At 43.4% G+C, this 26,548-nt stretch overlaps 1 protein-coding gene across 3 annotated transcripts in view; it reads right to left on the bottom strand.

Annotated features, from left to right (window-relative positions):
- LOC146809872 (myosin heavy chain, skeletal muscle-like) overlaps window positions 1–26,548 on the bottom strand; it is an 880,636-nt gene that overhangs the window by 72,845 nt on the left and 781,243 nt on the right. For all 3 annotated transcript variants that reach the window (XM_085616724.1, XM_085616725.1, XM_085616726.1), the window contains one exon: window positions 1,900–2,003. In XM_085616724.1, coding sequence (XP_085472850.1) covers window positions 1,900–2,003 — 104 coding nt within the window. The remainder of the gene's footprint in view (window positions 1–1,899; window positions 2,004–26,548) is intronic.

The raw sequence follows: 26,548 nt of genomic DNA, 5'->3' as shown, positions 1-26,548 counted from the left end.
CATCCTTAGGGTGGTCTTTCCCCCAACCTTTTGCTTTTTACCACCACATTTTAAGGATTCTCTTTGTTGGCCTTAGGACTAGTGCTAAAGTGCATGTGCTTCTCCCCTAAACATAATGACATTGGTGTATACCTGATTGGCATATTTGTTGTACCAGTAAAATCCTTGTAAAGTGGTATACCATATACCCAGGGGGGCTGGGTATGTGGTATACTACTTTACAATAGACATACATGGGCGTACTTCAAATGCTGCTAGTGGGTCTGCAGCCCTCATTGTGCAAATCACAGAAGTAGCCTTTGAAACCTGGCATGTAAAACTATTTGCCAAGCCTTAACCTCTTCGCTGTGGCGCAAATTCCGCCGCAGCGCTACCGCAGTGCTGACATTCCGATCGCGGGTGTGGTCATGACGTCTCCCGGCCGTCGTCCGCACACGCCCATCGTGACTCATGACGGCCGGGAGACGTCATGAGCATGGAAGAGGTTAAGCTCCCCTTTTATTACAAATAAGTCACTCCTAAGGCAGGTAACCTCAAGGACCGGGTGCTATGTAAGGGGACATATACGTTTAGGTTTTGCATCTCCTGGAGGTGACATACAGCATATTTCATTTTTCAGTTCTGTGAGGCCTACCCCCCTCATAGGCCAGCATTGGGGGATTCCTTGATATATTTTTAAGCTGTAATTTCTGATCAGAGAAGAGTACTGTTAGAGTGGTGGTTCCTGTCTGGTGAATGCATCAGTCAAACAGGAATCCCATTTCTAACACCTCCGCTCAATGCTGGAAATGGAAAGATCCTTAGGAAAATATGATACATGTACTTTGGTCATGCTTCACTTTGCTCCACTTTTGCCATATTGAATCATCTTTGAACTTGAATGGAATGATACAGCTGATTATTACCTTCAATCTAGTCCTTCTGCAAGACACTGAAGACTACCCGATGTGGCTCCACACCTGAAATGCTGGATTGACACTTCTCTGGCAGTGGCAAAAATGTGCATCCTTAGGTGCGGGAAACAAAGTCTCCTTCCTCGTATGATGTGTCCCCAAGACATATTTACTGTTGCATCCAATGAGAGCATTGTTTAGTGTTTATTGGACCAACGGACTATTTTTAAGTCCATATGGAAGCACTGGCTCTCTGGGCTAACTAACTCTAACCGCTGCCCCCTCAATCTCTCCTTGAATCTTGACTTTAGTCATTTGACATTATCCTGACTGCCTACAAGGGCAATATTCATAACAATTTCTTGAAGTCACTATGTATATGGTAGTTTATTTTGAGTGAGTAATGAAAAGCTTTGCATTTTTTGTTGACATGTTTCAGACTCTGTATGAAATAAGTGGCCTCTCATCAGGACAGAACGTAGTTATGATTAAAACAAACTAGGTAAGAATAACCTCACTAGTGAGAGTGAACACAGAAATCAAAAGTAAATGCATAATTTCGATTTAAAGTAATGCACACATGAATAGTCCCTGTTTGAACTACATTCAAAGTAAAAGTCCTCTGCCACAGTTACAGAAACAAGGCTGTGAAATGCCACTCTTACTCCCAAAGCAAAATTGAGGCCCATACACCACAGAAACGTGCAATGAACTAATTCTATGTTCTGACTTCCAGATTCATGGACAGAGCACATCATTACCCGAAGACAACCCTAATGCTGTGGAACTTCATCATAGACGTTTCTGCACACTAGTCTTCCTAAAGGCTTTACAGGTCTTTCTAGCCACACATCTGGAAAGCGGAGCCACTGCTTCTCAGTCCCTTTATTGCTTCTTCTGTATGGCCCCAAAAGAACAGATGATTTGGTTTAGGCATGAGCAGTGCAGTTTCCATCTACACATTTAGACTCAACCTGTGTCTTTTGCATTTCCATACCAGGCTCACCTTGTCGCATCAAACTCCTCTTCTTTTTCCTGAATCCTTCGATCGATTTCTGCCTTTATTTGGGTCAATTCCACCTGCAATCGCACAACTTTACTTTCTTCGGCCTGTAAATGAGACATAAAGAATACCATGGTTTCCAGGGATTTGGCGACAACTAAAATACATTCCTTTACATTAACCAAAAATGTGCTTTATAGTAATTTCAGTTGCCTCCTTCTGTCAATGTCCGATCACCCATTTCTGATCCCAAAACCCCAGCATTATGATCCTTTCAAAATAAAAGAAATCTCATTTCTTGTAGACATTGGAGGGTGCATTGGATTTACTGTGGACTTTTAAATCTCTGGCTCGTTTTTCACAGAGGTGACATGCAGGCGGGCATTTTATGTTTGTTTCAGAAGGGTTGGCCGTCCTATAGTATGAAATGAAATGGGTTTTTTCCTAATATTATAAGTACATACACACATCTATTATATTTCAAATACAGTTTCAAATAAATAAAAACATAACACAAGATAATTCTCTTTCAACAATGTCTACGTAAAACTAACTGTTACTACACATAACATAAAACAAGGCCATCCTACTGGCATCACCAGTGCTAGTTTTTCGTTTCCTGTAGGTCTGTAAATCATAACATTTTATTTGCTAAAACACAGATCAGAAGGGTGACGGAGGGGACACGCTGCTATCCCAGGAACCTGGTTTGAAGGAACCGTGGCAAACGCATATCACGGTCAAGTGCGTATTCTGCTCTTGGGCAGCTGATGAAGTCACAGGTGGCGTCTGCTGACAGGACCCTTTAATCTCCACAACGAATAGCAAGTGAAGTGGGAGCCAGCAGCCCCGCAGGAGACATGGGGACTTCTTATCTGTAGGCTGCACCTCTGCTGACGCTGCTCTTCGGAAGCAGCCCTGCGTGGCTCGCGGTGCTCCCTTCTCCAGTAGGGCCATCTTGTCTCAAAGGCATAGGAGAATGTTCCATCTCCTAGGCCAATCAGCGAGCGCTCTTTTCAAATGTAAGTATTTATTGAGGACAGATTAAACCTAAACTAATTGAGGATTATTAAAAACTAAAAACTAACAAATCAATAATGTTCTGTTAATGCATTTCTAGTTACAGCCCACTTGCTTGTAATCATGTTTGCCTGCACTTGTATTTGTAGGTATTCCTACCATTGCTGCGCAGTCCGAACTGGGAAGCACTAGTGTGCAGAAGGGTCTTTTTGTGGGAGCAAGAAGGGGCGGGTGGGCTCTCTTCAGTGCATGCTGGCAGAGAGGATTGGGGAAGCCACGCAGGATTGTCAGATGTGTTCTTTGCAGAGAGGGGATTTCAGTCTGGAGAAGCAGGTCTGATTTGTGCTGGAATTTTATTGGTGAAAAGAAAGGAGATGTTTTTGTACTTTTTAAGCCTTTAAAAGGATAGGATGCTACATGTCACTTGATTTTTAGGGCGGAAAGGCGAAGTGTGAGAATGCTAGTCTGGTGATCCCACCTCCTAGTCTTTACAGGCCCCAAACTCTTAGAAGTGGGGTACATGCTGCTTCTGGGAGGCAAGGCTAGTGCTACGGAGATTAAACAGTGGATATATGATGGGTGAGTACATTCCCTGCACTGTGTTTTAAAGATTTCTTCCGCTGATGAATCTGGGTGACATTGCAGTCTCTCCACAGTCATGTTGATTAGCCCATCGTGGCCCGTGCTTGGTTGGTGCTGCTGAGGAACATGGCCTTGGCAGGGGCCAGTTTCAGACAGTTCCCAGAGATCTATGCTGGATATGGGTAAAAGAACTTGCACCAGTCTTTTAGTCGACAGTTACGGCTGCAGTGTGCTTTTAATGTCTTTATTGAACAAGAATATTTCTAGAAAATTCATGTGTAGACTGAGGATGACGTAATGTAAAATTGATACAGTTGGGCTACTTCACGTGACTGATACCTGCTGGGATCAGGAGGGGTTCCACTGGGCACATTAATGCCCATGAGAGAGGCCAAAGCCCTCGTGTGTATACTGGGTGGCTTTAGTTTCATAAATAAACTGTGAAGATTTTTAACTGAGTCAGTGCTGCTTGGATTAAAATCCTCCGTATTCCTAGCTCAACCATGAGCACTCATGACTTCTGAAAGATTGTGAAGTTGCAAATGTCTTTAACTTGCTTAGCTTCCTCTTCTCCAGAAAGAACACCATTGTGAAACTTACTTATCACAATTTCACATAGTCAGAAGGAATATTTTGTCTGTATGGACCTCTAAACATGGTCAGTCACAGTACCCAAATACTCCATCAAGAACAAAGCAGCATGATATTTAGGAGGTTCAGGATTATTCCCCTTGAACCAGATGATATGTGGCGAGAACTGGCGTAATATGTTCAGACATATGGCTAAAAAGGGTGCATAATCATTTAAAAGTGTGGGAAGAGTAGAAGGCAAGGGGCATTTTTGAACACCATTTTATATATCTTACTTCTGTTCTACTATCGTCTACCCAACAAAAGTTTGAAGAGAAGAAGATGAAGATGTTGGTAGAGACGAAGGGCCTAATTACCAGTACGGCGGTCCCAAGACCATCATACCTGTTGTGGCGGTTTGACCGACCACTCCCTGGCAGTTGGACCACCCAATTACGAGGTTGGTTGTCGGACTGCCACAAACCTGATGCAAGCCAGCGGCTACTGCCACGATACTGGATTCCGTCAGGGCAACGTTGGGGAAAGCGGTGATCAATGGCGGTAGTGCCAATGCCGGTATGGCCGTGCTGATCATGGCCAGCCTTTCTGCCGACCATTTTAAGGTTGGGACCCTGCCATGAAAAGGCCGGGAGAAAAGCATGGAAGGGGCCCCCAACAGGGCCCCAGGGGGAATTTGCCCATTGGGAGTTGTGCATGGGGGCACATGCTATTCCCTTCTCTGCTTGTACTGTCGTGCACACACTGTGTGCAATGCACAAAATGGTGCATCGTACACCGGAGAGCAATCGGCGCTGCCACAGCGGCGGCATATATTCCAGGCTCTTTCTATGAGTTGAAGCATGCCGCCGTCGTGGCACAGCAGACACAACTCATAATACGGTGGTCGGGATGTCGCCAGCTTGTGGCATTCTGCCGACTGCCACAATGGTGGCCCAGCAGTCAGACCGCCAATATCGTAAACAGGTCCTAAGGCCACGTCCCAGTACCATTTCTTACATTTCTTTCTCTAGTGATCACATAAGGTGTGGCAACAGCTGTGCTATCATGGCAGATTAGAAAAGAGAGTAGTTGATGTGATGTAAGAGGAGTAACAGCTCAATGTAAAATACATTCAAAGAAGCTGTATAAAAACACAGCATGGGAGCGAGAAGGGAGATGAATCCTCTTTTTTAAGTTTTAAAAGAAAAATTTTATTGAAACAAATAGAAGTATCCATATTACAAGGAATAGCAGTAAATACATATCAGAGTATCTCATTGACAAAGAACAAAGAGAAAACGACAATTTCATGCCAACACAATATAATCAACTCAAATTGCATAAAAATGAAAGACAAAATCCATGAGTAAGAGGTATGCTAGTAATGCATAAAATATGAATCAAAACAGTATTACAAATTTGGAAATAGATCTGGGAACTTATAGGGGGATCATGGGGGCTTTAGGACCTCAGGGTGGGACGGCTTTGTCTGAGAGGATTTTTTGGCACACAAGTCGAGGAACAGTGTGACAGGGGACCACAGTTCTAGACGCTTCGTCGCCAACTTCGCGGGATATACAAAAGAGGTGTCCAGCCTGTGATTATGGCAGATTACATACCACCACGCCTTATAGGAGATTTTAGTGGTATCCTTCCAATTGACCGTGATCTGCTGAAATGCAGCCGCTAAAAGCAGATCAACAATTTTGGTTTTACCTAGGACATTCTCCCAGCATGGTGCGAGACTTCCCAAGAAAATATGGGAGGTAGAAAAAGGAAATGCAGTGCCAAAAATCAAATTTATTTGGGACCAAACTCGCTCCCAAAAGCTCTGTACAAGTGGGCATAAAAACAACGCATGAAAAATGTCAGCGTTTGGGGACGAACATGACCAGCACGTGTCTGGAGTGGATGCGAATCTTTTGCTGAAGACACTCGGTGTGAGAAGAATACGATTGTACACGAAAAATAGCGTTTGTGTGAGGTTTGCTGCCCTGGAAGATTTACGCAGCTTGAGCCAAATATTATTCCAAAGAGAAAGTGGCCATGAAAGTTGGAAATCGCGCTCCCAAGCTTCCTCCACCTTAGATTTCTGTCTAGGGGTACCTGCTCCTTGCAAGTGTTTGTATATGCTAGAAGCCGAGGGTTTAGACTTAAGTAGGGAGGAGAGTTGTGAGGAAAAGGTCTGAGAAGCGGGGGCCTGAGGCAAAACAGATAAGTGATCAAACCTATCCATCACAGCCGTTTTAAGCAGAGGATACTTATGCACAAATGAGGCAGGCAAGTCAAAGCGTTGTTTAAGCAGGTGAAAAGGCATAAACTTTGAGTCTGAAAAAAGCTGGTGTACCCATGCTAGGCCCTTTCGACGCCAGGTTTTCCAAAAGAATGGTTTGCCGCGAATAGTTAAATCTTTATTATGCCAGATTGTTGAACTTAGGAAGTGGTCAATCGAATCTGGAGAAGAAGGAGGAGAGGACATCAGGAGTTTGGAAGTTAATTTAATTATAGGAGAGGACACCGCCTGCGGTTTGCGTGAGAATGAAAGATATTCAGGGAAGGAGAAAGGAGAGAGGTAAAGACGCTCTATCCTAAGCCATAGAGGGCAATTCTCCGAGGGGTCGAGCAGCCAAAGTGAAGCTTGCCGCAGAAGGAAAGCTTTTTGATAAACCTGAAAATCAGGGAAATTAACCCCTCCCTCCTCTTTTGGGCGAATCAACTTGGCTAGTGACATACGAGGGCGTTTTGAATTCCACAAGAAGGAAGAGAGGGCGGAATTGATTTTTTTGAAAAATTTGGCCGGGATAGGGACTGGAATGTTGGATATGGTGTATAGTACAATGGGTGCAAGCATCATCTTTATGGTGTCTAGCCGACCCCACCACGATAGGTACAGTGGATGCCATCTGGCCGTCAAATCAGTGATTTTTTGTAGGCACTTGTTTAGACATAGCGCTACTGTGTCAGATATTGAGGGGGTAATGTGCATGCCTAAATATTTAATATGGGAGGGGCTCCATGTGAAACTTGAGGCGCTGAAATCTGCTTTAAAAGTGTACTTGGTCAGGGGGAGTATCTCACACTTATCACTGTTCAGTTTGTAGCCAGAGATATTAGAGTACGCCTGTACATCTGTCAAAAAGGCAGGAACAGAAACACTGGGGTTGGACATGAAAAGCAAAATGTCGTCTGCGTAAGCAGCTAATTTAAGGTGAATGTTCGCTGATTGAAAGCCGAATAGGTTTGGATTTTGGCGAAGCTTAGAGAGAAAGGGCTCCAAAGCTAGGTTAAAAAGAAAAGGGGAAAGAGGGCACCCCTGGCGGGAGATGAATCCTCTTGATGACTGGTAATACATTTATATATGTGAGGAAAGTTTGAAACCTCATAACTAGTTTGCATCTGTTCATGCATTGAAATAGGTTTTTGAAATAGTGTGTCATTAGTGTTCAACTCTAAGACTTCAGCATTATGAGCTATAACATAACATGTGCATTTGTAAAGCGCACGTTCACCCAGAGGCAGCTTGGCGTAGAGAATCATTCATTTGTAGTTGAGAAACTGAACTCATGGACTGATTCATGTTTTGGCGATGTAGATACGCCTTCACAATGGCATTAGAATATCTATACTGCCAAGATAATGGTCCGCAGAGGTAAATTTAGATGCGGGCGGACCTTAGGTTTCATCATGACAGAGACAACTCTGTCTCCACCATGATTAACCCCTGCGATGACCCAGAAGACTAAGGGCTGTTGGAGTTTGACCTCTAATTCTGCCCACCTAATTTAGATACTAAATTAGAGGTCAGTTTTCATTTCCCCATCACCGCCACGAACACCCCGGCAGTAAGGGGCAGTGAAAACTGCTAAATGTTCCCCTTGCCATAGCAGAAGGCTCCCGTGATGAGGGGAGTGTTTTCTTTTTCATTTTCTAAAAGAAAATCCTGCTTTGCTGTGTATATAAAAAAAAAAACAGTTTGTGCACGGCTTGGTCATGTTGACAGAACCCTGCACCAAACTGTAAACAGCATTGGCGGGAACTGCAGTGATGGGAGTTCCTGCCAATGCTTTAGAATGATCGCCACCTTGGCTGTCATTCCTAAATTTGTCTTGCGGCACCTCCATAAGGGCAACAGAGTAATTTACTCCATCTCCCTGATGGAGAAATGGGCCACCCAACTAGATATAAAACAGCCCGTTTGTGTCGTAAGCAACTGAGTTATGTGAAAGATGCCTTGATGCCATCAACTGGGTGAGCTGTACACCTGCGTATGATGATGCACACATATACTGCAATGGTTCTCCCCATCAACAGAGTATTTTTGGCAAAACAATGTCAAAAACGTTTTATAGAAGCACTTGTAACCATAACTCAAAAGAAGTGCAAAGCAGCACGTACATCTGGTTTGCATTACTCAGCGCCAAGGGAGCATACTATGGGTGGTGAATGGGCGTTCTCATGCAACCACCCAAGGTTTCCGACGCTAATCCGTACTTACTTAAAAAAGTAGACAGACTTTAGTGTGAGAAAATCGTGCCCATTTCAAATAGGCGCTATGAAGGAGAAATGCTTTCATTCCGCCTTTCTTTTCCAACTTTGTATGTGTGCTGCACTGTACAGCACACATACAAAGTGGGAAAAGGTTTGAAGTTAGTCTAAGCATGGTATTTTGTTCTGGAAGGATTCCCTATGCTAGACTTATATAGACACTCTTGCACTATTGGTACAAAGGTGTGTCCGTGGCACACGGGAGCATATTTCTGTGCTGATGCTAGGAGAGAGTAGGAGAGTGCCTTATTACTGTAAATATGGGGTTCCCCTGCTCTTTTCTTCTCACACAGCGCAGCACAGCATTTGCGGTTGCTGAACTGCGCTCCATGGGAATCTAGTAAATCTGCCCCATAGTTTTCTGCCAGACAAACTACCTCAAAGTTGTGCCTGACCTCTGCACATAGCGGTACAAAAGGGGGTAGGGATGGACGGAGCATCAGAACCAATCAAACACTCACACCCTGTCAACAGATCTGGGTTTGATCCATCACCGTTCTTTAGCCCACTCTGCCACCCCAGTTCAGACATGGCCATATGCAAATCAGTCTGACCCTGTGCCTCATGGGAACAGTCCAGCCCGAACTGCCAAGCCATGCCTTCCCTGGACCGGAAACAAGCTACCTAGGACCGGTTTCTGGCATTTCAACCGTCTTCAGCCAGGCTTGCTTGAATCCAGTGGCAAAGTGAGCAAGGGACTCACGTCTGAGCATACCCTGCCAACTTATGGCGAACAAAGCGGTACAAAAGGGGGTAGTGATGGATGGAGCATCAGAACCAATCAAACACTCACACCCAGTCGAAAGATCTGGGTTTGATCCATCACCGTTCTTTAGCCCACTCTGCCACCCCAGTTCAGACATAGGCCCAGGCCCTTGCATTATACTCTGGATGTAAGTACATTCTCAGACTGCTCATTGAGAATGAAAACTCTGACCATACCTAATTGACTAGGCATTCAAATGTGTGAGATGCTCTTGATGTGATTAGTAGTAGGCTTTTGCCCAAATGTTTGACTTTGGGAATGGAAACTATCTAAATATCTTTTGTAGTTGAACCAGTGCGAGCCTTGCACTGTCGATATACTCTGATTGTAAAGCTGCAGCCTATCCACTTACTCTTGGCTACGACTAAGTCTGAAGGCCCTACTGATTCTCTGCTGACCTACTCTAATGGTTTAGCATTGCGTAAATGGAAGTCCACACCTTTTGAAGGAGACTAAAGATGCCAACTCTATCAACACCAGAGAATAGCAGTGGGTCACCATAAGATGGACCTCAACAGCTGAACACATCTGCAAACCTCTGCTGAAGTCCCTTGAACTCTTCACCGTATGTGAAGGTGGGCTGCTGTGAGGACGAGTACTCTGTAGATGAGAATGAGTGGCTTAATCAGCATACTTCACTCTGCCTCCCTTTTGTCTTTGACCATTTATTTGTGGTGACCAGCACCAAGTGGACCAGTCAGCAAACTAGATTGAGACATCTGTGTGGTCTGTTGTGAGCCACGTGTGCCCTTGGGCTTGCACCCCATTTGTCTACTTATAACGCTAAACCAGGAGGCCAGTGTGCTGCCCTTCCAGTAAATACAGAAACCAACTCTTAGACAGTGTTAACTAATTTTGCAGATAACACAGCTACTGCTGTTAACTTGCTACAATGATATTCATAGTTCGATACAGTACTTTCTGTCGGGTGAGATTGTTGGCTTAATGGACTAATGGTTCCATTGCAGGAATCTGATGGATCCAGTGGCAAAATGAGAATCATTGTTTTGATATCAATAAATATCTGACATCCTGAAACTTTCGAGTTGTAATTAGCGGGATACAGAAATATCGGAAACAAATATTGTGATACAAAAATATTTTGATGCAGAGTTATCGTTGTCAAGAATATTGACTTTTTTTCAAGTAAGTAACATCGTTGTCAAGAATATCATTTTTGTTATTGATTTCAATATTATAGTTGTAAATAATATTGTTTTTTTAATTATCTCAATGTGTTTTAGTTCATATATTATTTGTATGTGTTATTATTGTTTGTACAATTGTTAATAATATTTTTAAAAATAGTTTACAATGTTAAGTGATTTATAATTTGAATTTACTTGGTAATAGTAATTTATAGTGTAGCAGGTTTCTAAGTTTGTAGGGACATTGGGTAGTTAATTAAGTAACAATTATTTATTAATTTATTAATAATTATTTCTTTGATTATTATGCCATTGTGTAATGAATATATTTTTCTTGTTATATGTTGTGCGGGCTGGTGGGTTTGTAGTGTTATAGGGTGGGAAGGTAATTGAGTGATAATATATTATTAATTATTTAATTGATTATTAATTATGTAAATTGTGTAATGATTATATTTTTAGTTATATAGTAGATGCGGACTGCCAGGTTTCAGGGTTATAGGGTGATAAGTTAATTATGTGATAATTAATAATCAATTATTAATGTATTCATTATTTTATTGATTAATGCTTATGTATGTTGTGCAATATTTATATTTTTTAGTTATATATTATGTGTGGGCTGCCAGGTTTGTAGGTGCTTAGAGTGGGAAGTTAATTAAAATAAAAATTAATTAGCAATTATTATTAATTTATTAAGTATTTAATTGATTATTAATCATCTAAATTGTGCAATAATATTATGTATCATTTATATTTTAGGTGTGGGCTGTTGGGTCCGGCAGAACCCAGAGGATCAGACTCCCTCCCTTCCTCTCCGAATCCACTGACATCAACTGCGGAGTGCCCATCAGTAAGCCCCACGCTCTTCAACATCTAAATGGCCCCCCTCGCCGCCATCGTCAGACAGCATGGAAGCAGGATCGTATCCTACGCAAATGACACCCAGCTCATCCTCTCACAAACGAAGAATCCCAAAGACACCAGACTCTGCTTCCAGGAGGGAATGAAGAACGTTGCAACCTGGATGAACGACAGCTGCCTTAACTCCAAGAAAACTGAGGTCCTCATCCTCGGACCCTGCAACTCCGCCTGGGACATTTCCTGGTGGCTCTCAGCCCTCGGGAACCCACCCACTCCTACAGACCACGCACCCAACCTCGGCATCTTCCTCGACTCTACCCTCTCCATGAACCAACTGGTAAATGGCGTCGCTTCCACCAGCTTCAACTGCCTGCGCATCCTCCGCAAGACCTTCAAATGGATCCCCCCTGACTGCAGAAAGACCATCACCCACACGCTCATAACCAGCAGACTGGACTACGGCAACACCCTATACGCCAGAATCAACAGATCTCTCCTACACAGACTCCAGACCATTCAAAATGCCGTTGCCAGACCCGTCCTCGGGACTCCACGCCACAAACCCATGACCCAACACCTACGAGACCTCCACTGGCTCCCTGTCGAGAAGACGGTCACCTTAAAACTCCACACCCACACCTACAAATCCCTCAACAACACCGGACCCAAATACCTTGAGAGATTATCCTTCCACATACCCAAGAGGAACCTCCGCTCCGCCGATCTAGCCCTGGCAGAGGTCCCCCGCATCCGCAGAAGTAGAACAGGCAGGAGAGCCTTCTCCTACATCGCTGCCAAGACCTGGAACAAGCTCCCCGTGAACATCAGATGCTCTCCAACCCTGCACACCTTCAGGAAGACCATGTGGCCCCCCTTCCCTGGACCATTTTGGGCCCCAGGTACCCCATCCACGGACCTCCCCCTTTAAATAACTTTTGATAAAAAACATGGGAAGGGGCCGCCCGCCCCCCCTTCCAGGCTGATTTCAGCACCAGGGACCCCATCCACCAGGAACCCGGCCTTTTTATTATTTAATTTTTTTATAATTTAAAGGGAGCAGGCCAGGCGTCCCCCCTCCCAGGCTATTTTCGGCACTGGGGACGCATCCCACGGGCTTGCCCCTCTTTTTAATTCTTTTTTTTAAAACAAAGGAGAACTGACGGATTTCGGCCCCGGCACCCCATCCCCTGGTGACCGTCCTGTAGTGTGGGTGCCCTGGTCTCACCCATGGGCACCCACTTTTGCAATGTTGGGGACTGAGGGGGAGCCTCAGGCCCCCAAGGTCCCTTCAGGTTCCCCGCATCCTGTGGGAGCCGGCATTGTTTTGAAGCCCAGGGAGCTTCTGAACACGCAGCTCTGTGGATCTCAAAGCCATGTCTGTTTCTCTGCTCGCTTGACAGCGGGCAGGGAAACAGACATGCTTCGCTTTCAGCAAGCAAGAGCATTTTTGCTCTCACTTGCAGAAAGCAGAGTGTTTGCTTTGGCTTGCCAAGCCATAGCAAACTGTAGTGTTCCGGGAGATGGCACCCCGTGACATTGATGGAGCCGGCTCAGGCGAGTGGTGCTCTCCAGGGCCATGGACGGCTCCAGGAGGTGGGTCATTTGGCTCCCCTCCTCCAGGGCGGGGGTCCACAAGGCCCCCTATATTATTGTAATTAGCCCCGGGAAGGTGGCAGTCCCTCTGATATTATTGTAACTAGCCCCGGGGAAGTGGCAGTCCCTGATGCAGGGGACTGCCACCCCCCACATTTGTGGAATTAGCCAATAATATATACATATAACCTACTGGCGGTCCTAACTTTAACTTCCCACTGGAGACCAAAGTTTCTATAGGAAAAGCAATTATTTTGCCAATCACTTTGGTGCTGCTTGATGAATCACAGAATTTTCAAACAACTTCCCCTTTTTGGTTCAGCTGCTTTGTTGAAAGTTTTGGGATGATCCGTCAAGCGGGGGCGAGAAAAAATGGGGGGCCCAAACGCGTTTTCCCCATAGTAAGTCTCCAGTCCCCAGTAGGTATTTAAAGTTAGGACCACAGTAGTAGTTAAAGTTAGGACAAAACATAGAAAAGTACAGTTTTTTTAATATGTGCATATATATATATATATATATATATATATATATATATATATATATATATATATATATATATATATTATTGCGATATTTGCACATGAGGCAGCTGTAATTGGTATTAAGCACTGTTAGATAGCTTCTGGGCATTTAATATGCTTTTAATATGCTTTTTATCGTTTTTAGAAGGCATTATTTTAACCAGGTTTTTAGCCCAATGCTTTTACTTGGTTTTGCCTTCTTTTCTCTATGTGTGTAATAATATGTAAGGAAAATTCGCAATATTTATTTATTCATGTAATTTAAAAAACAGATTATTGAATTTTCAAGCATTATTATACCATGATTGTAAATGTGTTAAGCCAACATGAGTTACTGAGAAGTCAACATTGGAAAACAGAAAATTAAAATGAGAGCTGCTAAATAGAGTTTAAGTATGTTTTCTAGATTCATTTTGTCACGTGGTGACTAACTAAGCATATTTAAACTTGTGTTCAAAATATTTAAAACATGGCGAATTTCATTTCTATGTATGTGAGCAAGGACTAGTGTAGTCCGAAACGCGTCATTCTTGAGAAATAAAAACCTAATCAAGCCATACCTTCCAGTGGTTCGTGTCTCTCTATACGCCGGATGGAAGTTGGAGAGTGAACGTTTTCTATATATATATATGTATATATATATATTACAAAAATGATATTTATGTTTTGTAAGGATATTAGTGTGAAACAATATATGTTTTTCAATATTCTTGTACTTACCGTTATACATTTTTGACACACTATTGCTGTATCACAATATTGTTGTTTCCGATACTGGGTCAACAGTTTGCTGCAAACCTCCTGGACACTTGGGCACTGAAGAAGGCTGATGATAAGCCACAATGCATTCGCCAAACACCAATAAAGTGCTTCCAAAGGTGTTCCCCTGTGTGGCCTCTGCTCTCTCGCAAGATGTTGTTTGGTGAATTGTTGTCGCGTCAGCCAGAGATGCAAAACAGAGGCCCCCGCTTCACAAGATGGCCCGGACTTCACTGACTCTGCTGTGGCAGTTTTGTTTATTTTCCAAGATGTTGGAAGGTCTTGGCCTGACGCGGATATCAGGAAGAGATAAGGCGGTTGTGAGGTTATTAACGTCAAGATGGGCGGTGTGCACTGCCACTGCTGCCCCCGTAGTAAGGAATCCTGGTCTCTGGGGATGAAGCGGTTAGGGGACCCGAGGAGGCGCTTCTTTTGGAACTTACAAGCAGGAAATTTGCTTTCAATTGCACGCATCACTCCTTGCACCCCCGCACAACCACTTGGCGTCAATCTCACCCCCCCCCGCACCATCTACCTGGATCCACAACAAAGGATTCTGGGTCCTGTAGTTCACTTCAACAAACGTGAACTAGCACAGGTGAACGGACAACTAGGGGGCGGAGCGGGTTTGTTTTAACAATAAAAAGGAGGCAGGACTTACCAACAGTTTGCTGCAAACCTCCTGGACACTTGGGCGCTGAAGAAAGCTGATAAAAAGCCGAAATGCATTTGTCAAACACCAATAAAGTGCTTCCAAAGGTGTTCCCCTGTGTGGCCTCTGCTCTCTCGCAAGAAGGAGTTTGGTGAATTGTTGTCGCGTCAGCCAGAGACGCGAAACAGAGTCCTCCGCTTCACAAGATGGCCCGGACTTCCCTGAGTCTGCTGTGGCAGTTTTGTTTATTTTCCAAGATGTTGGAAGGTCTAGGCCCGCCACGGATATCAGGAAGAGATAAGGCGGTTGTGAGGTTATTAACCTCATGCTGGGCGGTGTGCACTGCAACTGCTGCCCCCGCCGTAAGGAATCCTGGTCTCTGGGGCTGAAGCGGTTAGGGGACCCGAGGAGGCACTTCTTTGGGAACTTACAAGCAGGAAATTGGTTTTAAATTGCACGCATCACTCCCTGCACCCCCGCACAACCACTGTGTGTCAATCTCACCCCCCCTGCACCATCTACCTGGATCCACAACAAAGGATTCTGGGTCCTGTAGTTCACTTCAACAAACGTGAACTAGCACAGGTGAACGGACAACTAGGGGGCGGAGCAGGTTTGTTTTAACAATAAAAAGGAGGCAGGACTTACCAATAGTTTGCTGCAAACCTCCTGGACACTTGGGCGCTGAAGAAAGCTGATGAAAAGCCAAAATGCATTTGCCAAACACCAATAAAGTGCTTCCAAAGGTGTTCCCCTGTGTGGCCTCTGCTCTCTCGCAAGAAGGAGTTTAGTAAATTGTTGTCGCGTCAGCCAGAGACGCGAAACAGAGTCCTCCGCTTCACAAGATGGCCCGGACTTCACTGACTCTGCTGTGGCAGTTTTGTTTGTTTTCCAAGATGTTGGAAGGTCTAGGCCCGCAACGGATATCAGGAAGAGATAAGGCGGTTGTGAGGTTATTAACCGCATGCTGGGCGGTGTGCACTGCCACTGCTGCCCCCGCCGTAAGGAATCCTGGTCTCTGGGGCTGAAGCGGTTAGGTGACCCGAGGAGGCGCTTCTTTTGGAACTTACAAGCAGGAAATTGGTTTTAAATTGCACGCATCACTCCCTGAACCCCCGCACAACCACTTGGTGTCAATCTCACCCCCCGCACCATCTACCTGGACCCACAACAAAGGATTCTGGGTCCTGTAGTTCACTTCAACAAACGTGAACTAGCACAGGTGAACGGACAAGTAGGGGCGGAGCGGGTTTGTTTTAACAATAAAAAGGAGGCAGGACTGACCAACAGTTTGCTGCAAACCTCCTGGACACTTGTGTGCTGAAGAAGGCTGATGATAAGCCGAAATGCATTCGCTAAACACCAATAAAGTGCTTTCAAAGGTGTTCCCCTGTGTGGCCTCTGCTCTCTCGCAAGAAGGAGTTTGGTGAATAGAGATATATATATATATATATATATATATTACAAAAACTATATTTATATTTTGTAAGGATATTAGTGTGAAACAATACATGTTTTTCAATATTCTTGTACTTACCTTTATAAGTTTTTGACACAATATTGTTGTATCACAATATTGTTGTTTTCGATACTGGGTCAGCGATTACAAATAAACTTTATGTTACATCATTATTTAAATGTTCACAAATCTTAAATGTTACTAAAATGCTGCAAAGTAATCGATTTTGGCAGAATTATTACGTTTTAAACTTCACAAACATTAATGTGTTGCGAACAATTGATGTTTGCAAACCTAACATAGAGTGTATAGCCAGGGGACATGGCATTCATTGCTACATTGTTTTACTGCTCAATTTAGTGAATATTGTGCATATCTTAATCTGGACATTGTGTTCTTTGTGAATTCCACATATCAAACCGCTCATTTACACTGTAAATGTTTTTGTACATCTGTTCAGATATTACCAAATTGTTTTGTGATTGTATTGCTTTAGTGGGTCAATCATATTGTTATTGCTATCTTGAGCTGGGCCGTGACTGCTCTTTCATGTTTATATGGAGACTCTACGATCTTTGGTGAGGCCCAGTTTCCACAGCAGATCTAAACAATGACCCATGGGAGGGAAAAATAGAAGGACATGAGGAATATTTGTTTAGGCCCAGAGAGATGGCGGGGACAGGGGATGTGATAAGATGAGGATCCAATGTTTTAAACAAAGGGCAGAGGAGATGGCTTGCTTGTATGCAGTAGCTATCATTACTAAAGCAGGTGGCCCTCTGCATCACAATTATTACTGTTCTACTTTACTGAAGTGACATGGGGCTTATTTTGATTGCACACGTTATGGCCGATGGCACTCTTTGGAAGGAGATGGGGGCAACCCTTTTTCACAGGGCCACAGCTATCATTAGGGTGAGGGACTTATAGTATCGTAATTATTGAGAGCAGTGTTTTTGGTCAGTTTCAGTTTTTGTTTGATGTATGTATAAGTCTCACATTTAGGGGCTCATTACGATGGCGGTCAGACGTGCCGGGGCTTGGGACCGTTCGCCTGTAATGCAGCAGTCCCGCACATCAGATTATAATGCGACCGCCACCGTGGTGGTCGCATCGTGTATCTCTGACATCGCGGAGGGTGCTGCTGGCTGCAGCACTCGCGGCAGTGTCAGAAATGCACTGTTTGAATTTTCCTGCACTACGTGGCATGCACCACACGGTGCCTGCCACCTGGTGCAGGGAAATGTAGGGGGGTACCATAGGTACCCCCCCAATGCACACCCACCTCTCCCAACACAAGGGGGGCCCGCTACGGGCCCCCAAATGCAATTCCCGCCAGCCTGTGAATGGCGGCTTCCCCGCCATACACCGGCTGGTGGGGAGGCAGCATCATAACATGGCGGACGGTGCCTGCTCGGCACCGCCACCAAATTGTTGATACAGGGGGGGTTCGCCAGACGATTATAATGATTGCCTGTGGCGGACAGACCTTGCGTTCGCCAGCACCCTGCTCGCCATTGTAATTTGGCAGGCGGAGAAGTGCCTTACGTTGGCGGTGAAACCGCCACCGGCAGAATTCCGGTGGTGGTTTCACCGCCATCGTAATGACCCCCTTAGTGTGGATTATAAGCTACAGAAAAAGTACCCCTGAAATGATAACCTAAATCCTGGGCCCTGTACTCAGCCCTGACTCCTACCCTCTCCGAATACTTGCCATAAACGTTTGAAAGGGGTGCCTGAGTTCCAAGCATTATGTTTAGGGGGCTCAGTAAAATATTGTTTGAAGACATCTGTTCAAGACCCTCTTGTGAAAGTGCAGGTTTGATGCCAGCTTATCAACTAGAGGCAGAAAACCTGGAGGACTGTAGCCCAAAAACCACATCAACGTTACATGAGGTGGGGCATTCTGGGTAATGATCATTTCTGTGAGAGAGACCGGATTATTTGGTGTTAGTGAATTCGGAATCTCTTTTCACCATAAATAGATGCACTCAAGAATACACACTAGAAACATGTTTTATGATTTTATTCAAGTTAACGTTCTATTCTAGTATAGCTAATGTTTAAAGGGCCTGTCTGAGTTTTTAAGGTAGGCTCTCCCTTGCATACCTTAGTAGACTATTATGACTGTGTTTCCTTAAGAAGAAGGTCATTGCCTGTCTCAGTCCTTAGTAGCTGTGATGTGACCAGCAAGCAGATAAGCAAAGCTGGCACCCAGATGCTTGCCTGCGTCCTTCACAAAGGTAGCATGCAGCTTTTGCTGGCTAAATCTCAATCTTCCAGAAAGTCGTAGATTCCACTCCGCCTGGTAATTGTCTGTACCGAGCTTAAATACACTTTTCTAATTATTTTGAAAAGGCCAAGCCTAACATTAAATGATGTCAAATGAAAGAATTTACAATATTTTAACCTTGTTGCACCATCACTTAATTCTATAAAACTTTATCAATCATGTGAATACATATAGGACTAATTGATACACTACCAAGCTATAATAAAGCAAATGTTATTTGTTTTACATGTACAAACAACACTAAATCTTATACACCTGTTTACAGCAAAATAAATGAATATATAAAATATATGAAATATGTGAAATACAATGGGGGAACATATATAGAAAATGCAAGGAATAAATTAGTTCAGAGACTGATCCTGATAATATGTGACATACGAAACAACTGTGAGCTCTTGGCAATACGTTTATGCTCCATAGTTGGTATTACATAGGGCCCAATTTACAGTCTGCTTCATCCCAAAGGTAACAAAGTACCATTCCTTACCAAAACCTCAGTGTGGCCACCCTCATTTAGATGTAGGTGGACCTTAAGTGATCTGTCAGAGTTCCCATTGGCCTGACAGAGTAGGGGCCATCACAGGAAGGACATTATACCATCCGACCTGTTTAGGGCGGATGATGTAATTTTTATTTCCGTCCATCACTGTCAGTAAAAACCCACATACCATGAATGAAATCTTTCAGGGTGTGGGAGACATTAGTTATCTGTTTTTCAGAAACAAACTCACACTTTGGGAAACATTTTTTTTAAAATGGTCTGTGGACGGCAATCAAAATCAGCAGCAGCCACTCACTAAACACATAGTACATTGATAGGAACTGCTGTAAAGATGTTTTCTTTCAATGTACAGAGATGACCCCTGGGCCAGCAGTGTCTCTAAATTTGGCAGACAGGCTACCATCTAGATGGCGGACGTAATGTCCTCTGTCATTACGATGGACCCTACTCCGTCCATCAAAACCTCAAAAGGGGCCCATAGTCTTAATCAGCACCCGAAGGTTCAGGTCTTGCAATATTAATGATGAATGTTTTATTTAGGGGTGTGCGCATAATTTGGTGTAGCGTAATTACTTAAAACTACTGCAAAACTTTACTTAATTATGCGTTATTATGTAAAATGCATCTGTGACAAAAAACTACCCAAACAACCCATTTGGCTAAAATTTCAATTAAAAATGTAATTTTGAGTTAATGCCCTTTCGCTCACATTCAGATTTATAGTTTTGTGCTAAAACAATTACCTGAATGGTACGATCAATTAATAAATCAACCTGAAATGGTTGTTGGCCGGCCATGTTAATGGAACTGCCGCTCGCATTCAAAACACCATCACTTGCATTCAGATTTGCAGTTTTGTGCTGAAAAACTACCCGAAAACTAGACCGAAATGTCTCTGAAATTATGTGATACGGCATATGGGTGTAATTTCAGTATTTTAAAATTATGCCAAGTATTTCAGCGTAATTACAATTTTGCCCTGGCCTAATTTTTCTGTGACACCTAACGCATCAGTTTTGGATGGGGCAAAAACACTCATGTCCTCCTTTATGGAGATTAGGTTTAGGCCACATAGCAAGTCAGCTTGCTGCTGTTGGGAAACAACTTTTCCAAACCTCCTCAGAGTAACACAAAGAAAACACAGATACAAGGCAGGGCTCTGGAAAATATGAATTTTATGTGTAGGAAGTAAGGTATATTGGTCAGCCCAGGCAGAAGGTAGACGCACATCCCAGTGCAACATCTTAGACCAAGCTTCTTCTACCCCGAGTCATTCTTGTGTGGCCTTTATATACTTTTACAAAAATGCAACCATTAGCAGAAACCATGAAAGACACAATCCAAACAAAGGCAAGCTAAAAGGAACACTCTGAAAAATACATCTGTCGTGTAGGTACAAAAGAACAGGAAAACATGACCGTTTGTCTAAATGAAGCTATAACCTTGTGGATTGTCCTGACAAGCAAAACTTAACATGACTGGGAGAGGTTTGTTTGCACAGCTGGTGAAGGTGTCAGAGAGGTCAGCGGTGGAGCCCTGGTGCAGGGCTGGAATAGCTCTAGGAAGGAGGGGGAGCACTGTGGAGGACTTGAGCAAGCAGCTTGGTCAGGGACAGAAATAGATAGCTCAGTGGGACATAGTGTGGGGGAGGATTGGAAATAACTACAGTGCATACATCTGGATATATAGTTTTCCTCCAGCAGTTGTGCTGCCCTACACCAAAGTGAAAGGGCAGAAATGCAAAGTATTTATGCATTATGGTGCATTACCGTCCTTTACCCTTGCGCTGGCGGCATTTCACAGCCTAGTGCCTACGCAAGCACCCTTGCACAATGGTGCAAGGGGACTGGTGCAAGAGTACCTGTGTTGTCAGCAGGATTGCTTTTGTGCAGGAAGGCACAGCTTCCTGCAAAGAAACAGTGCTAAGAGTAATGTTCCTCTTACTCTGTGTGCTGCAGAATGCAGCACACAAAGAAAGACGAAAAATTGAAGAGAAATGAAGTTATTTCTCTTCATTATGCCTCACTTCAGGACAAACAAAGCAAACACAAGGACATGATGGACGGAGCGCTGACATTTTTCAGACGCTCACCCCAGTCACAGATCTGGGTTGAATCCATCATCGTTCTTTACCTCGCTTGGCCACCCCAGTTCAGACCCAGCCATATGCAAATCAATCTTGAACCTGTTCCTCATGCGAACAGCAAAAAACAACAGTTGATGACAGAATGCAGAACAATGTCATACATTCACCCCAGTACAGAGATCTGGGCCTAAATCCATCTTTTTTTGCTCACCATGCCATTCCAGTTTGAACCCAGCCATATGCAAATCAGTCTTGATCCTGTGCCTCATGGGAACAGTCCAGCCTGAACTGCCAAGCCAGGTCCTCCCTGGACTGGAAACAAGCATCCTAGGACGGGTTTTGGGGTTTCACGTCTGGGCATCCCCGTTCAACTTAGGGCAAACAAAGCAAGCACAAGGAGATGAAGGACGGAGTACTGAAACTTTGCAGACACTCACAGATCTAGGTTGAATTCATCATCGTTCTTTAGCTCACTTTGCCACCCCAGTTCAGACCCAGCCATATGCAAATCAGTCTTGATCCTGTTCCTCATGGGACCAGTCCAGCCTCAACTGCCAAGCCAGGTCTTCCCTGAACCAGAAACAAGCATCCTGGGACCGGTTTCTGAGTAATACCCCTTATCAGCCAGGCTAGCTTGAATCCAATGGCAAAGTGAGCAAGGGACCCACATCTGGGCATCCCCAACCAAATTAGCAAACACAAGAAGATGACATCATTGTTCTTTAGCTCACTTTGCCACTCCAGTTCAGACATCATCGTTCTTTAGCTCACTTCTCCACCCCAGTTCAGAAGTCTGAGGGTGACGGTTTTACAATTTTCAACATTCCGTCCATCATCTTTTTGTGTTGTATTTTCACCCTAAGTGCGAAGAGCATGCCCAGACATGGGTCCCCTACTTCCTATGCCACCGGTTTCAAGCTAGTCTGGCTGATGAGAGATGATGCCCCAAAACCAGTCCCAGGATGTTTGTTTTCCAGTCTCCAGGGAGGGCCTGGCAGTTCGGGCTGGACTGTTTCCATGGGGAACAGGGTCAAGGATGATTTGCATATGGTTGGGTCCAAGTTGGTAAGGCGTGGCGAGCAAAGTAACGATGGATTAAACCCAGATCTGTATTTGGGGGTGAATGTTTGACAATGTTCAACATTCTGTCCATCGTCTTTTTGTGTTACTCCTCAGGAGGGGAAAGATTTTGGCGCTGCCCCAGGCTCACATGTTCTTGTAAAACCCACCGCAACACCCATGCAGCTCCTCACGATTGCAGAGTAAGGAAACCTAGTGAATTGCGCTGCCTTGCCTCTACTCCATTTCCATAAGGCCATTCAAAGCCACACATAATGGCTTTGCACAGCCTCATAGATATGATTTTGTGATTTGCGCTGCTAAAGAGTCTCAAAAAGTGAGGCTCCACTGCCGCGGGGGGCTGATAACTATGCCAATGAGTTTGCTCTGCAAGTTACATGAGTAACCACAGCGAGCACTTATGTGTTTTGCCCTCTTGCATTATTTCATCATACATAACACAACTTCTTGCTGTATGTTTATCCCATGAATCAGGCAATGATCTTAAGTGGCTACACAAGGTATGCAACACAACTTTATATTTTGTCACGTGGTCCATCTGATGCATGGATTACAAATGCAGAAGTAAACGTTTTTATTCGTTCTTGTATATCATTGTGCTGCAGCAGCATGCAATGCTTCACTTGACGAAGATGAGGATAAGCTACAGTCCTTTTTTTCCTTTTTCTACCAATACACATTCTCAGACTTAAGTTATTTCGTGAGAGGAGTTTCCTCTCCAATATACTGGGTAACTTCCTTCTCACAGGCTATGGAATTTCTTCAGTAAATCTCTGGCGCTTGCTCCTCTTGGAATCTGTATGACATTTAGGTTCCTTTCTCCTTATAATAACAAGGTTACCCTCCTTGATCCATCCCAGACATTTGACAGTATGTCTGTCATCTCATATACCTCTTCGATTTCCTTTTCACCATCTTCCGTTTTAAATTCTTCATACTTTCTCCACCCATCCTTGCCTTACTTAGTTGCAAATGCTGATCTCGTAGAGGACTAACATCCCAGCTATGTGCAACATGTATACTAGTCACTTCGAGATTTTTGCACCCATGCTCCTATCCATGAAATTATGCTTGGCCCCTCTCCACAAACATGTCACCCATAATTCCCGCATGCACTGAAATCAGGAAGTGCATTTGGTAACAGAGTTTGCATGTATAAGGTTTAACAATTCGAGATTGCAGTTGAAGTGTCTGGAGAAGAAGAAAGTGAGATTTCACTTTCAATTTGTAACTGGAGGATTTATGGGACTTTCCACACATGCTATCTTTGTCACAATGCCAGTAAATGAGTGGATTCTGAACTTCAAGTTGGAGAAAATGAAATGCTTTACTATCTAAGACATACATACTGTTGAATAGAGTGAGGAATAGGGTCTTATCATTAACTTGATAGATCACCACTACAATCATGAATCATGTTCTGTAGTCCCATTCATAACCTGAACAGCAGAGATAAGGAATGAGCTCTCACAAAGGTGATGAAAACATTTCTTTGTCTGCTGCTCCTATCTCAGAGTATATTTAGTTAAGAATATAGACACGTTTATACCATGGTGGGGGTCTGACAATGCAAACATTAAACCGATTGCTTGTACTAAAGTTTTGTGAACAATCTTGTCTGGTTCTAGCACGTTTTCATAATGGCTTACGTTGGATCAGTGTGTAATATCACAGACAAAATATTAATCGCTCATAAAATATGATTAAAATACATAGTTTAATTTTTTGTACTTGAAAAAAATTCTCGAAGGATTCTTTGGGCCAGTTTTATTAACATTTTTCAGTGGGCTTTCATCACAAACATGGCACAAACCAGCACAAAATGTTTTTTATTAATTTACTTTCCAGTGCAAAACATGTTTTGCGCAGGAAATAACACAGTCCTGCGCTTAGCACTGCTTTGCATTACTTAGCATCAAGGGAGCGTTCCATGGGTGGTACATGGGCGTTCCCATGCAACCACCCATGTTTTTTATGCAAAACCCTTGCTACTGGCAATCATAGACAAGTTTTGTGTAAACAACGAATGCCACCTGAAAGCAGGCGTTAAAAGGAGAAATATTTCCATTTCTCCTTTCTTTTCTGACTTTGCATGTGTGATACACTGTACAGTACACATACAAAGAAAGACATTTTTTAAAGTTGTTTAGACATACTATTATGTACCGAAAGGGAACCTATTCCAGTACAAAACCTATACTAGACTCACACACGCACCCTTGCACTATGGCGCAAAGGTGTGTACTTGGCGCTCAGCAGCAAAATTGTGTGTAGTACTAAGGGGAGCGGGAGAGAAAGCCTTACCTCGGAATATATGGCATTCTCCTGCTCTCTCACTGTCACCTAACACAGTGCAGCATTTTTGGCTGCTGCACTGCATTGGGTGGCTTGCCTACTGTGCCATTGTATCACAGTTGTTCCCTAAGTTGTTAGTTATTGTTGTGGCTAGTCAGCAGGAAAAATATAAGATATCACAATTACGGACTAGTTTCCAGAACGCTGCAAACCCTGGATGGAACTGCACTTTGAAAGCAAGCAAAAGGAGCACACATGAATTCTTAAGTGAGGTGCAAGGTTGGCGGTTGTGTCATACGATAAAACTGGGAAAAAGAGGCCAAATTAGCATTTTGCAGCACAATTCTATGAGACATTTGTCAACTGGAAATTTGCCCACTAGGTGACTCTAGCAAAGATGCAGAGGCACTGCCTCTGCCGGCCCAGTGGTATCCATCCCTCCCAATGTTGGGCCCAATTCACAAAAGTAAACTGAGACAAAATCCTAACTTTACGACTTTTGGTATTCACCAAAATCATTTAGGAGTACTAAAGTTAGGATTTTGTCTCAGTTAATCTTAAATTTTGGTCTTGAGTTAAATTTAAGACAAACTTAAGTTTAACTGCGACAAAATCCTAACTTTACGACTAGGATTTTGTCTCAGTTAAACGTAAGTTTGTCTTGAGTTTAACTGAAGACCAAAACTTAAGTTTAACTGAGACACAATCCTAACTTTAGTACTCCTAAATGCCTTCTGTGAATACCGAAAGTCGTAAAGTTAGGATTTTGTCTCAGATTACTTTTGTGAATCGGGCCCATAGAGACCCCCATCAGATTGGCTCAAAAGCTTTGGGAGAGTGCTACCACTGAAGTGGCAGCACAAATTTCTGAAAAATTAGAGAAAACAAATGAACTCTGAGCCTGCTAACCCATGGTGATATAACTGACCAAATGCACACAAACCTTCGAAGTGGAGCTTTGTCTTTGGAAAACAAAAAAAATGCATTGCCCAGGATGCGCAGGTTTTTAACCAGTGTAGGGGACCTGTATGCTTTTTCAGGTCTTGCCCATAGACATCTTTAACTGTCTGTTGTGGAAGACATATTGTTGCTAATACAGTAAAATATATACCATCAATATGCACTAATTTTGCAATCCTGTTTCAGCCATAGGGATGTGTGCTTCCACACATCTCTGAACACACTGCCAAGCATACAATGAGAACATGTTGGTTGAAAGTGGACCCATGTTCTAGGCAATCGGATAAGAGCGAGAAACAGTTGCACTGGATCACGCCACTCTGCCCTGTCACACAGCAGGGTATGGTCTTCACTTTTGGAGCATTGATACCTAAAGATAAGAGGAAGATTTTAATGACTGTATCATTCTGACTCCTGCACTCAGTTCCTAATGCTGTATATGATGTAGCTCTTAACAATCTCTGTATTTCTAACTTTCTATGTTCTAGAGAAACTCTGTGGGTTTCTAGCACAGAAACACAATTATAGACTGTATAAAATATGCAATATCTGCAAAGAATAATCAGAGCTATGAGGCTACTTCGGTGTTACACAAATACATTCTGTGACTCAAATGATATTCAATGTGACAGGTTTGAAATAGTCAATATAATAAATGCACTTTAATGTTATAGAGCTCATCTAACAACAAAACACAGTTTCCAACTTAAGTAGAGAGTTTAACACTATTGGTGAGGAAAGAAGGTTTTTGATATCTGTACAAATATGGGAATCCTTTTTATTCTTCTAGTGGAAACAAGGTGGAAATGTAAGAGTTTATAATTCTGAACAGAAGACTCCTAAAAAGTGTTCAATCACAAAGTCTAAACGCTTAAACACAATTATTGGTCTAGAATAATTTGCTGCATCCAGTTCAGAAATAACAATTTGCAAAGTGTCAAACTCTGACAGTAA

The sequence above is a fragment of the Triturus cristatus genome, chromosome 7, assembly GCF_964204655.1.
Source record: "Triturus cristatus chromosome 7, aTriCri1.1, whole genome shotgun sequence".
Lineage (NCBI taxonomy): Eukaryota > Metazoa > Chordata > Amphibia > Caudata > Salamandridae > Triturus > Triturus cristatus.
This window is presented reverse-complemented; position numbering and strand designations above follow the sequence as displayed.